General features: G+C 39.3%; 1 protein-coding gene across 1 annotated transcript; it reads left to right on the forward strand.

Moving 5' to 3' along the window:
• Window positions 1-1,470: 1,470 nt before the first annotated feature.
• CYP7A1 (cytochrome P450 family 7 subfamily A member 1) lies at window positions 1,471-11,083 on the forward strand. Its single transcript, XM_082674916.1, has 6 exons — window positions 1,471-1,603; window positions 3,178-3,418; window positions 4,314-4,891; window positions 6,753-6,883; window positions 8,225-8,400; window positions 9,265-11,083. The coding sequence occupies exons 1-6, from the start codon at window positions 1,524-1,526 to the stop codon at window positions 9,562-9,564; spliced, it is 1,506 nt and encodes a 501-aa protein (XP_082531042.1). The 5' UTR covers window positions 1,471-1,523; the 3' UTR covers window positions 9,565-11,083.
• The last annotated feature ends 3,899 nt before the right edge of the window (window positions 11,084-14,982 follow it).

Raw genomic sequence — 14,982 nt, forward strand, 5'->3', positions numbered from 1 at the left:
TTATTTTCTCCCTAGGTGATCTAATAAGGTCTTTGGGCTCTAAATGCAATCCAAATGCTGATGACTTGGGACACCTATTTCCACCCCTGACTTTTCTCCCCATCTTCTGGCTCAAGTTCAATTGTTAACCTGACAACACAGCAATCTGTGCAGCTGAAGATAGTGTTTTGACCTGCTGCCCTCCAAAATCTCTCTCCCTACTGTCAGGTGTCCCTATATATGACCTAGCTCTTGCCTGTCTTCTGGTCTTATATCTTAACCAAGTTTCCCCTCATTTACTCTGCTCTGACCAATCCTACCTCCCTTCTGGTTCTTAGATAGAACAAGTTCATCCTTAACTCAGGACTTTTGCATTTGGTAATCTCTCTTCCTTCTGGTTTTGAGTTGGCCAATCCCCTCTTGTCATTCAGATCTCAGAGGAGCACATCAGCATACCTGCAGTTGCTCTTATTCCCTGGTAACTCTCTACACCTTGTTTTATTTTATTCATAAGTCTTAAATTTTATTATCTGTCTACCTACTGAAATAGTGTCTTCATTAGAGCAGGGAATAAGTCCATCTCATTAAAACCTGTAGCCAGAATACCTTTGAAGAGTCCTTGGCACAGAATAGGTGCTCAATTACTATATAAGTGTGTATAGAAATAAAGTTTGGAAGGATATATACCAAAAAGTTAACAGTTGTTACCTCTGGGTGGGCAGTCGTTGAGGAGGTAAATTACGAATTGACTTTCTATCAAGATAGGTTTCAGTTAGTCTTAAATTATTTGAAATGAAGTAGTATTCCTTTAACAATTAGAAAAATTAGTAAACATATTTTCAATTAGAATAAAATGGTTAATAAAATTTTGATGTTTTAAAATAAACTATGTTTAATTGGAAGATGCATTTACGTGGGATACTTTCTTGAGGATGTTAGGTAAGTAACATGTTACTATATATAGTAAAATACCTATGATTTTGTAAACGCGCTGAAACATGAAGCAGCAGAAACATTTCACCCAGTTCTCTTTCCTTTGAACTTGACTGCCGTATTTCTCATGAATCATTTAAATTGATTTCTTCTTAAATGTAACAAGATCAAATCATTAGCTTAATGATAACTTATGCTTAGTTTTCTTTAAGTTTTTCTTTAAGTTATTATATTTTACCTCTTATATATTTACCTCTTATTGGGTATGTTCCTCCTGAACAGGTTTACTTGTTCTTTTTATAAGCATACTAAATTTGTAATATTAGCCGTCATTCCCAGGTCTGAATGTTAAGTCAACATATGTTTGAGAGACCTTCACCTTATCAAGTATTGCAGGTTTCTGATTGTTTTGGAACCTCTTCTGATACCCGTGGACTTAGTTCAAGGCCAGTTGTTTTTTTTTTCCTAATAGGATGGTTAATTGTTTGCTTTGATCCCTCAAGTGAAGCATCTTACCGTATATAAAAGTCCAGCTGGAGTCTGTGTTGTTACACCCTTACCCTTCTCATCACAGACTCTCCTCCTCAGAGGTTTTGCATTAGATTTGCAAAATGATGAGTGTCTCTTTGATCTGGGGGATTGTTATAGCGGTGTGCTGTTGTTGGTGGCTTCTCCTTGGAACGAGGAGAAGGTAAGGAAAGCTTTACTTTTAAACTGCATTTTTGTTCATTCATTTAATGTTCTTTTGCCTTCACTGTTATACCATAAAGTTGGTTTTCTGTACTTACATACGCTAGCATTTTCTTCCTTAATTTTTTTAAAGTAAAAACTTTTAATTTAAAATTTTGAAAGTATCTTTTTTATTATATCTCACAAAAGATAGAATGGCAAAGTTTCCTTTTTAGTATTGACATATACTAGTGGTAATGTAAAAATGGACAAACTTGTTAAACATCACTGACAGAAATTTTATGAGATCTCTGTGTGTGTGTTTATGGGTGCATCTAAAGAGAAAGTCTGCATTAGTAAGGATAGAAGTGGTAAGTGGATCCGCAATTCCTGTCTTGCGGATTAAATAGATGCTCTGACTCAACGTTCTTCTTTCAGCTAGTTCTTGTGCACTGTATACACTCAGTCTAAGCTGGGAAAGTGTATAGAGCCTGCATTGATCATTCAATTACTATTTTCTTATTAGTGATCATCAACCATGGCGAACTGGGAAACTGTTAAATGTATGAGACACGCCTTTTATTTGTATGGATCATTTATAATCGGTTCAAGAAATACAAACAGAATCAGATACAGAGCCATGGTTTATTTAACTTCTGATTTCCTCAAAGAGTATCGGGGGGGGTATGTAAATATTCTCTGCTTTGTCAATCCCCCAAAGACAGAATTACCCACAGCATATCTTCAGCCATGTAGATTGCTGTGTTGTCTACCTTTTACAGGCTTTTTAGTTTGTTTGTTTTTGCCCTTTATGGTATTTTAATATTAACTACCAGGACTGGTCATTTCTAGTTTTAATTAAACCACTTATCTGCAAACTATGAAAATAAAAAGAATTATTTTATGCTATGTTATTCTACCAAGAGGGATAGTGGTTTATGTTGGAAAATAAATGTTTATATTCTCAAATAAAAACATGGAAGATAGCATCAAAGAGCACTGAATTATAATCAATAACCATGTCAATACTTACCTTACTCAATTTCACTTTATAATGTGCTAATTTCTCAAAGATTCCCCTCTGCAACTATCATTACAGAATAATAATATATTTAAACTATGAAGATTTTGAAAACTTCAATTCTGCAATCCTTTTTGCCGTTCAGGATTCTATATCTTTAGAGAAAACAATCAGATGAAACATTTTGAGATACTTAGGCAAACGACGCTTAGAAAAAATATAAACACTAGAATGTAGTTTCATCTCTACACTGATAGGGAAAGTCTTGTTGGCCTGGTTGATCCTTTTATCCTTATCACTGGGAAGAGTGAGGATCACATATTAGACATTCAGTGTTTGCCGAACGCATGCATGGATGGATGGATGGATTTAGTTATCATTTTCACCAACATATCATGTTACTAGGTTAATAACTCATTATTTTAGTAAAGGAGCAGGGCCCCACCAACCAAAAAAGTATCAATAAACTATAGTGTTTTGAGGTTTGAAGTCAGCGGTAAAAAATTTAATGTAAATAAATATAAATAAGGAACAATGTGCAATTTTCCATCTTACCATCTCTCTGTGTCTTGCAGGCAAATGGGTGAACCACCTCTGGAGAATGGGTTGATTCCATATCTGGGCTGTGCTCTGCAGTTTGGTGCCAATCCTCTTGAGTTCCTCAGAGCAAATCAAAGGAAACATGGTCATGTTTTCACCTGCAAACTAATGGGAAACTATGTCCACTTCATCACCAATCCCTTGTTATACCATAAAGTGCTGTATCATGGAAAATACTTTGATTGGAAAAAATTTCACTTCACTGCTTCTGCAAAGGTAACCAGGTTTGCATTTATATAGCATTAGGCTTTTTTATTTTCTACCTTTTTCTATGTCAATCTATTTAATCGTTTTGACACACTCAGATGTAAAGCCGGAGATGCTGAAGAGAGTTACCCTTACATGGAGATTCTTAGAAACACAATAAACCAAATTAGACATAATCTCTTGGTATTAATCATTTAAAAAGTCAAAATCGGTATAGCTTTGTCATTTCTTAATCAGCTTATGAGGGTGAAATAAAAATTAAGTGTTTTACTGAACCGGATGGCATGGTATGAATAAGAGAGGTACAAACTCACTCATGTCAACAATTTCTACACAAGACCCAGAGTATAAGTTGGAAACTTAACGTTCAACAATTGTTTTACCACACTCATGCCACACAATTGTTTAATTTTGTTAAGGAATTGACTAGATATTTTGGCATCACCTAGATGAGATCTAAGAGGCTCTTTTATAGGAAAAAATTAATCAATATTGAGTCTCTGCAAAGAAATATTAGAACTGGTCTCCGCTACTAAGTAGCTTAAAGTCTGGTTAAGATACATCTACAAAGAATATAAAAGAGAACTAATGATTAAAAACATTCTCGATTAGTACCAAATTAATGTGAAAATAAATGCAGAAGCATAAGAAAAATAAGAAATAGAAGACCAGAGTGATTGTGGGGGAAGTGTCACTGATAATCTGGGACTCACACTTAGCCTTGAAAGAAGGGCATGATTTGGCCGTTTGTAAAATGCTATGAAATTGCATGTGGGAAGGCGGGTTTTCCTTTTTTTTGTTTTAACAAGTAGAGAATCATGAAAGCATCTAATCTGTGTTTCAGACATTTACTAGTCCTAGGTCAGGTTTAATTTCTTTTTTCGCACATTTCATTTACGGTCAGGCGTTTGGACACAGACGTATTGACCCCAGTGATGGAAATACCACCGACAACATAAGTAAAACTATCATCAAGACTCTGCAGGGCGATGCCTTGAATTCCCTCACAGAAGCCATGATGGAAAACCTCCAACTTGTCCTGAGACCCCAGGTGGTTCCCAAGCCCAAGACGCCCACCTGGATGTCAGAGGGGATGTATGCCTTTTGCTATCGAGTGATGTTCGAAGCTGGGTATTTCACGCTCTTTGGCAAAGATCTCTCAGGGCAAGATGCACAAAAAGCACTCATTCTAAATCACCTGGACCACTTCAAGCAATTTGACAAAATCTTTCCAGCCCTGGTAGCAGGCTTCCCCATTCACGTGTTCAAGACGGGCCACTACGCCCGGGAGAAACTGGCGGAGGGCTTGCGGCTCCAGAAACTCAGAAAGAGAGACCACATCTCGGAACTGGTCAGGTTTCTGAATGACACGCTCTCCGCCTTGGACGACACGGAGAAAGCCAAGTCGTTCCTCGCTGTCCTCTGGGCCTCGCAAGCAAACACCATTCCAGCGACTTTCTGGAGCTTATTTCAAATGATTAGGTAATTAGCAAATTATCCATTTCTTCATTTTAGGTGAAAGCAGAAATTCAACCATTTTAACTAAAAAAAAAAAAAAAAGACGTGGTACCTTCTCATACTGTCAATCAAGAATGTGGTATTTACCCTTGTAAAAGTTTAACGTGTATCAGCTCATCCAACCCTCCTAAAACAGCTGTGACTGGTAAACACATCTTGTAGAAGAAGAGACCTTTCCAGGGAAAGGAACGTGCTGGTACAGGGTCAATGCAGGCTGTCTGCACCAGAGCCCTTTCTCTTAACTCCAAGCTGTTCTTCATGACACCTCTTAAAGTCCATGAATTTGGTCTTTATAATCGTAAAAATATCCCTATGTGATTGCTGACGTACTGTCAGTGAAAAGAACAGTGCCTATGTCTTACTCATCTGTGCATTAACTGTTTTCTCACTGTCAGTGATGGCTGTCATACTATTCGACCAACTCTGATAGCTATGAATAAGAATCATAATATATTATTATTGATGGGATTTAGCTAGAGTTTGCCTTTTAAAACTGTATATTAAAAAAAACCCTGTCTGTAACATATATTTTGCATAACGTGATGTCTTCCCAGAGTGATAGTCTTTTGGGAATTTGACATTCAAATGGTTTATTGAATTATTCCAGTTCAGTTGGATGTTGAGTGTCACATAGACACAAAATTGTGTCACATAGACACAAAATTATTATTCCATAGGATTGGGAATGCCAAAGTTCCATTGAAGGCTGATAATTTTATGTCTTTAATATAAAAAAAATTTTAAACGATTTCAGATACAAAAAACCATTACTAATCTTTCTCAAAGTTTAAATGCCTTCCAAAGTTTTTACTTGAGAAAGCTCTTTCTGGAAATAAATTCACATATTTACAGTGAGGTTACAACATCAGTTTTCTATCCTACAGGTAAGAGTAGACATTTCACGATAAGCACGCAAAGATTTACCGGTCAAGCGTTTCTGAGACTCAGTTTACTGTGATCATGTTATATGGCTACATTACCAAGGCACTGACGATCCGGTAAACGTCAATGCACTAAAGTGAAGTAGCATTCATTTCACCAGTCAAGTGTTAGAACAATAAATTATTATATAAATGGAAAAGGTGTTCTACATGGAATCACATGCATGTTAAGACTAAATTTAAATTTCCTTTGGCATTTTAGCCAGTACTTTAGAATTGTTATCTTGGATGCAATTTTCTCTCAATTGCCATGCATATGACTAATTTAACCATTTAATCCTTATTAGAAACATTTATTTATAAAAGTCTGGTCAAAGTTTTACTTCTATGTAGCAGGACCCTTTTATTTTTTATAAATTTATTTATTTTATTTATTTATTTTTGGCTGCATTGGGTCTTCGTTGCTGCGCGCAGGCTTTCTCTAGTTGCGGCGAGCGGGGGGCTACTCTTCGTTGCGGTGCACGGCTTCTCATTGCGGTGGCTTCTCTTGCTGCGGAGCACGGGCTCTAGGCACACAGGCTTCAGTAGTTGCAGCATGAGGGCTCAGTAGTTGTGGCTCGCAGGTTTAGTTGCTCCACGGCATGTGGGATATTCCCGGACCAGGGCTCGAACAGGTGTCCCCTGCATTGGCCAGTGGATTCTCAACCACTGCGCCACCAGGGAAGCCCACGGGACACTTTTAAGGCAACAGTTCTTGCTAACATCCAAGGACTTAAAACACAGCTATAAAATAGAGTAAAAAATAAATGGAAATGTCCCTTTCCCACCTTCTTTGTATCTTGACCACCTGGTTAAAAGAAGGGGAAACGCCTATTTGTTTGCAGACCTTTTGGTAGAGAAAAAACTGTTCTGTACATCTTTTCTTTTCTCTTAACCTTTCATAGGAACCCGGAGGCAATGAAAGCGGCCACTGAAGAAGTGAATAAAATGCTAGAGAACGCTGGTCAAAAAATTAGCTTTGAAGACAATCCAATTTATTTGAACCGGATACAACTGGATGACATGCCCGTGCTAGGTGTGTTTGCTGTGTTGTTACATGTCATCTACTGCATCCTCCTAACAGGAATTGTCAGTACACATCACGCACTTACTTGTTGCATACTTACTTACTTGTTCGGAAAAACCCGAACTTTTTTGGCCAACTCAATATTTGTGTATAACAAGTGAGGAAATGGGCACTGAGAGGTTAAGTCACTGCCTGGGATTGGATGGTGGAGCCAGTGGCAGCAATAACGTGGAGCTCTTGACTCTGCGCTTTCAACCTCCGCTCTGTGCTGCCCTGCTCTGCCTCATTTGTTACTGCTCTTACCAGCAATCTTATAGTTAATGGGCTACTCGTTTTCATGAAATGAAAGGGGAAAAAGTACCATCATGAAACCACAATTAGCTGCATGGGTTGGGTGGTGGGGTGGAAGGTTATTTCATTGAAAAAATGTTTGCTTCTCTGGATTTTATAGAAATACAAAAGTACCATATTTTTAGAGTAAGAAAGAGTTTTCTCTTTGTTTTTGTTATGTTTCTCTAGAGGAAATAAACCAGTGTATGCTTTCAGGGGCAGTGTGTCTTAGCGGAAGGGACGAGAAGGAGCACAAGCTCCACGTGGGACTCTGCCCTGCCGTAGAAACCACGGACATGTCATTTCACTTTTGGGGGTCTTATTTTCTCACTTGTGAAATAAATTACTAACGTGCTATGATTTTATGCACAGTCATGTGAGGAGCACTTAAAGCATGACAATTAAAAGGACAGAGACTGGAAGGTCAGGCGAGACTTTCTCATCATATATTTCAGCTATCCTCAGCATGTTCTTTGTACCCCTCTATGTCCTTACCAGAATGCAGGGCATACTCACACAACATCAGATAGTGTAATGATAAAAATGGGTTCTTGTAAACACCGAAGTGAAGCTGCATTAAACATCTGGAAAATTATTTCTATGTAAAAGTGTTAGTATGTTAAATCTCAAAAGTGATAAACTTTGAATAATTCACATGAAAGTGATTTACTGATTTTTTTCCAATTGTATTAGATGTCTAGTGTCTTGTAGAAATAAGATTATTTTTCCATAAAATTATGAAAGTCTAGTTCCCATTGATGACCAAGAAAATCATATCTTTACCAAAAGATTATTAACTCAGACTGTCAGATTAAAAATACATTCAGACACCAATGAATCATTGATCACAGCACAGAAAAAGTTTGAGAAATTTTTATCTGGCCAGCTTCCCACAGTCTCTTTAGGTTTGTGTTATATGCTGCTAGAAGTATTTCAGACTCTACATTACATGGCCTTTAAAAATACTTTGTTCTTCCTTCTCCCTTCCCTCTCCTCCTTTCTTCCTTTTAAAATCTTTAGACAGTATCATCAAGGAGTCTCTGAGGCTTTCCAGTGCTTCGCTGAACATCCGGACTGCTAAGGAGGATTTCACTTTGCACCTCCAGGACAGTTCCTATAATATCCGCAAAGATGACATCATAGCTCTTTATCCGCAGTTAATGCATTTAGACCCAGAAATCTACCCAGACCCTTTGGTAAGTGACTGTTCATCAAAGTTCCAAATCCAGAAAAAAAAAAAAATTTTTTTCAGTATCGAGGTGATGTCTACCCAGATTGAAATAAAGAAGAAATTTACCATTGCAGAATTCATTTGATCATTGAAACCACAGGGACTGTCTCTTTTATTAATGTCAAATATTTATCTAATTTGGAGAATTTGGATGACAGCTTGAAATTTTAATTTTTATCCCTGGTATTGGTCATCACATAATCTCTACTAGATTATGTCTGCAGTTGTGATAATAAAGCTGCTGCCTTTCTTCTTCTTTAAAAAGTGCCTGCTCCCGGGCTTCCCTGGTGGCGCAGTGGTTGAGAGTCCGCCTGCCGATGCAGGGGACACGGGTTCGTGCCCCGGTCCGGGAAGATCCCACATGCCGTGGAGCGGCGGAGCACGTGAGCCATGGCCGCTGAGCCTGCGCGTCCGGAGCCTGTGCTTCGCAACGGGAGAGGTCACAACAGTGAGAGGCCCGCGTACCGCAAAAAAAAAAAAAAAACAAACAAAATAAAATAAAAAGTGCCTGCTCCCAAATCCAGGGAATTAGGGGCTAATATACTGACTCCTCTAAGCTCCTGATTTGAATCCTTCTTTCTAATTCTGCCTAACAGAGAGAGGAGCTAGTTGCCCAGGCGGGATAGGAGGTATAAAGGTTTCCCTTTCCCACCAGTTCTCCTTAAGTTCCCGTTTCTTATTACTTTCTGATTCGAGGTGGGGTATTTGCTAAATTACTCATAGATTGGATTAAAAAAGAAAATTACTCTTTGGAACTTCCAGGTTAAGAAAAAGATAAATTCCTTTTAAACTAGCTTATACATTTGTTTTCTTTGTATCTTTATTGCAGACATTTAAATATGATCGCTATCTTGATGAAAATGGAAAGACAAGGAGCACCTTCTATAGTAATGGACTCAAGTTAAAGTACTACTACATGCCCTTTGGGTCAGGAGCAACTATATGTCCTGGAAGATTATTTGCTGTCCAGGAAATTAAGCAATTTTTGATTCTGATGCTTTCCTATTTTGAACTGGAGTTTGTGGAGAGCTGTGTTCAATGTCCCCCTTTGGACCAGTCCCGTGCAGGCCTGGGTGTTTTACCACCATTAAATGATATTGAGTTTAGATATAAATTCAAACATCTGTGAACATATGCTTGGAAAAGAGGACCCCGGATGCTGTTACAAGACTGCAGAGCACCATGATTTACCAGTCCCTTTGGACAGACTTGTTTAGTGGTGGTAGAACGGATGCAGCAGGTCCAGTTCTGTTCACCGGTGCTTGCTTGTGAATCTTAACATCTTGTTAATGGTTTGCAGAAGCTATTTCAGACCCTGCAAGTGAAAAAAAAAACTAGTTCCTAGAAGCACAATTATTTGGTTTCATTTCAGTAAGTCAGTGAATGTTCATATAGCCACGGACTGAACTTCATTATTTTCAGAGGAAAGTCTTTTTTTTTTTTTTTTTTTTTCCAGAATGAAGATATTCCAATTGGCAAAATTTCTTTTTTTTCCTAAGGAAACTGCTTTATTTTTATAAAAGCCACCCAACAGTTATGCAAAACGTACACATTCACGTTTTAGTGAAACTGCATGACTTTTTGACCAGATATGGGGCCCTACGGGTGTAGATGTATATTATAAAGGATATTTTAAAGGATTATATCATGCCTTCTAATAAAAAGAAAATGTTTTCAGCTTTCCTTATATCTAGTATTCATGGTTTTTAAAATGATGATCTCGGTGTCCTGAGACCATTAAAGATGGTTTTAATATATTCTCTTTAGGTTTTAATTTATTTTTGCTGGAAACTCTAATGTCTGTGTCAGGTTTCAATGATCTTGTCTATCATTAGATTTCATATTAATTGGAAGTTTTTTCATAAAAGTCAGTTTTTTTCTGATATTACTAAATATGCACCTATGAAAAGAATAATTTCTTTTAAAATATTTTAAGTGCCGGAGTTATCAGCTATAATATTTTTATTGATAGTTCTCTGTATTTATATGTAAATTATATTTAACTTTTTCCTTGTACTACAAATACTAAGAACATATTATAACATTTGATAATATTGAAATGATTCATCTTTCAGAAATAAAAGTGTGAATTTGTATGTTTTAAATTTTTAAATATTCCAAATGTTTAAAGCATTTACCTACTGATAAGATGCAACAATTTTGTTCATTATTCATTTCTTAGAAAAAGCAAAATAATTATTCACTCAAAAATCTCCTGCACACTTCAAAAAATTCATTAAAGATTTTAAAATCTTGTTATTTATTAAATTTATTAATAATTAAATTTATTAATAATATTATCATGGAATTATCTCCTACATAGGTTATTTTTCATACAAAGAAAACTAAACTTATTTAGTTGTGGCTCAAGATGAACAAAATTCTTTTACAGAAAATTTGTTTTAAGCTAAATTTCTAACATGGTTTCCTTTCCTAATATATTTTATATAGGCACCTCTTGGAGATATTGCAGGTTTGGTTCCAGATCTCCCCAATAAAGCAAGTCACATGAATTTTTTGTTTTCCCAGTGCATATAAAAGTTATGTTTTTACACTATATTTTAGTCTATTAAGTGTGCAATAGCATTATATCTTAAAAAAATGTACATACCTTAATTAAAAAATACTTTATTGCTAAAAAGTTCTAATCATCATCTGATGGTTTCAACTTCTTTGAAAATTGGAGTCAGTCCTCTCAAATCCTGCCACTGCTATATCAACTAAGTGTATGTATTCTAAATTCTTTGTTGTCACTTCAATAACCTTCACAGTATCTTCGCCAGGAGTAGATTCCATCCCAAGATACCACTTTCTTTGCTCATCCATAAAAAGAACTCATCATCCTAACAGAAGAGGGTCAGCCTGTCCTTCGAAGCTTTGAAGCCAGGCATTGACTTCTCCTCTCCAGCTATGAAAGGGTAGATGGCACCTTCTTCCAATATAGGGCTGTTTCTTCTACATTGAAAATCTGTTGTTTAGTGCAGCCACCATCATGAATATCTCAGCTAGATCTTCTGGATAACTTGCTGCAGCTTCTGCATCAGCACTTGCTGCTTCACTTTGCACTTTGATGTTATGAAGACGGCTTCTTCCCTTAAACCTCATGAACCAACCTCTGCTGGCTCCAAACTTCTTGTGCAGCTTCCTTACCTCTCTCAACCTTCATAGTATTGAAGAGGGCCTTGCTCTGGATTAGGCTTTATCTTAAGGGAATGTTGTGGCTGATTTGATCTTCTGTCCAGACCCCTGAGACTTTCTCCATATCAACAATAAGGCTGTTTCACTCTCTTATTGCTCCTGTGTTCACGGGAGCAGCACTTTATTTATTTATTTATTTATTTTTGGCTGCGTGGGGTCTTCATTGCTGCACGTGGGCTAGTTGTGGCTTGCGGGCTCTAGAGCACAGGTCCCGTAGTTGTGGCACATGGGCTTAGATGCTCCGCAGCATGTGGGATCTTCCCGGACCAGGGCTCAAACCCGTGTCGCCTGCATTAGCAGGAGAATTCTTAACCACTGGGCCACCAGGGAAGTCCGAGGGAGTAGCACTTTTAATTTCCTTTAAGAACTTTTCCTTTGCATTTACATCTTGGCTAACTGGTGCCAGAGGCCTGGCTTCCAGCGTATCTCAACTTGGACATGCCTTCCTCACTGAGCTTCATCATTTCTAGCTTTTGATTTAAAATGAGAGACGTGGGACTCCTCCTTTTACTTGAACACTTAGAGGCCATTGTAGGGTTACTAACTGGCCTAATTTCAATACTGTTGTGTCTCGAGAATAGGGAGGCCCGAGGACAGGGAGAGAGGAGAACAGCCTGTAGGTAGAGCAGTCAGAACACACACGACATTTACTAACTTTGCTGTCTTATATGGACAGGGGTCATGATGCTCTAAAACAATTACAATAGCAACATCCAAGATCACAGATCGACCATAGCAAATATAATAATAACGAAAAAGTTTGAAAAGTGCAAGAATTACCAAAATGTGACACAGAGACACAAAATGAGAAAATGCCGTTGGAAAAATGGCGCCGATACACTTGTTCGATGCAGGGTTGACACAAACCTTCAATCTGTAAAAAAAAAATGCACCATCTGTGAAGCAGAGTAAAGGGAAGTGCCTGTCACTTGCTGAATGCGTCCACACATCTTTCCACATCTTTATTCTTGTACAGCAGGGGTTACTAGTCCATAGCACTGTGGGCCAAAGGTGTCCTGTTTTTGAATAGATTGAAAGCTAAGAGTGGTTTTTACATTTATTATTGGTTGGAAAAGAATCAAGAGAAGAATAATCTTTCATGACATATAGAAATCACACGGAGCTCGGATTTCCATGTCCGTAAGTGAAGTTTTCTTGAGACACAGCATATGCCCCTTTATTTGAGCTCTTGTCCCTGGATGCTCTTACCATGCAGTTGCAGAGCTGAGTAGTTGTAACAAAGACCACGCGGTTGCAGAGCCAACAATATTTACTATCTGGGCCTTTACAGAAAATGTTTGCCAACTCCAGTTGTAGAGCAATCCCACAGGCTAGTTTGTTCTACAATTTTATTAACTTTAAAAAAATGCACTAGTATATGAGATTTTTTTTCACTTTAAAAAAGAAAACATGTGAGGGGACTACATCAAAACAAAACCCAGATATAATTTTTTTTGTAAACAACCTTAATTTAGAACTTTCTTGAAGGCTAAATCATCCCATTTAGCCAAGATCTTTATTTGAAACAGGGGCCTAAAATTAAAGAAAAAAATTATAGTTACCAGTTGTAAGGTCAAATAAGCCTAGGAGAGACCTTCCAGATGGTAGAGGAGTGAGACATGGAGATCACCTTCCTCCCCACAAATACATCAGAAATACATCTACACGTGGAACAACTCCTACAGAACACCTACTGAACGCTGGCAGAAGACCTCAGACCCCCCAAAAGGCAAGAAACTCCCCACGTACCTGGGTAGGGCAAAAGAAAAAAACAGAGACAAAAGGATAGGGACGGCACCTGCACCAGTGGGAGGGAGCCATAAAGGAGGAAAGGTTTCCACACACTAGGAAGCCCCTTCACAGGCGGAGACTGCGGGTGGCGGAGGGGGAAGCTTCGGAGCCGCGGAGGAGAGCACAGGAACAGGGGTGTAGGGGGCAAAGCGGTGAGATTCCCGCACAGAGGATGGGTGCCGACCGGCACTCACCAGCCCCAGAGGCTTGTCTGCTCACTTACCGGGGCGGGCGGGGCTGGGAGCTGAGGCTCGGGCTTCCGTCAGAGCGCAGGGAGAGGACTGGGGTTCGCGGCGTGAACACAGCCTGCAGGGGGTTAGTGCGCCACGGCTAGACGGGAGGGAGCCCGGGAAAAATCTGGAGCTGCTGAAGAGGCAAGAGACAATTGTTTCGGGGTGTGTGAGGAGAGGGGATTCAGAGCACCGCCCAAACAAGTTCCAGAGGCGGGCGCGAGCCACGGCGATCAGCGCGGACCCCAGAGATGGGCATGAGACGCTAAGGCTGCTGCTGCCGCCACCAAAAAGCCTGTGTGCGAGCACAGGTCACTCTGCACACCCCCCTTCCGGGGAGCCTGTGCAGCCCGCCACTGCCAGGGTCCCGGGATCCAGGGACAGCTTCCCCGGGAGAATGCACGGCGTGCCGCAGGCTGGTGCAACGTCACGCCGGTCTCTGCCGCCGCAGGCTCGCCCCGCGCTCCGGGCCCCTCCCTCCCCCCGGCCTGAGTGAGCCAGAGCCCCCGAATCACCGGCTCCTTTACCCCCGTCCTGTCAGAGCGAAGAACAGACACCCTCCGGCGACCTACATGCAGAGGTGGGGCCAAATCCAAAGCTGAGCCCCGGGAGCTGTGCGAACAAAGAAGAGAAAGGGAAATCTCTCCCAGCAGCCTCAGGAGCAGCGGATTAAATCTCCACAATCAACTTGATGTACCTGCATATGTGGAATACATGAATAGACAACGAATCATCCCAAACTGAGGCAGTGGACTTTGGGAGCAACTGTAGACTTGGGGTTTGCTTTCTGCATCTAATGTGTTTCTGGTTTTATGTTTATCTTAGTTTAGTATTTAGAGTTTATTATCATTGGTAGATTTGTTTATTGATTTGGTTGCTCTCTTCCTTTTTTTAAAAATATATAGATATATATTTTTTCCTTTTTCTCTATTTGTGAGTGTGTATGTGTATGCTTCTGTGTGTGATTTCTTCTGTGTAGCTTTGCTTTTACCATTTGTCCTATGGTTCTGTCTGTCCTTTTTTAGTATAGTTTTTAAACGCTTGTTATCATTGGTGGATTTATTTTGTGGTTTGGCTGCTTTCTTCTTTCTTTTTTTAACATCTTTATTGGAGTATAATTGCTTTACAATGTTGTGTTAGTTTCTGCTTTATAACAAAGTGAATCAGCTATACATATACATATATCCCCATATCCCCGCCCTCTTGTGTCTCCCTCCCACCCTCCCTAGCCCACCCCTCCAGGTGGTCACAAAGCACCGAGTTGATCTCCCTGTGCTATGCGGCTGCTTCCCACTAGCTATCTATTTTACATTTGATAGTGTATATAT

Source organism: Grampus griseus, assembly GCF_964374135.1.
Source record: "Grampus griseus genome assembly, chromosome: 17".
Classification (NCBI taxonomy): domain Eukaryota; kingdom Metazoa; phylum Chordata; class Mammalia; order Artiodactyla; family Delphinidae; genus Grampus; species Grampus griseus.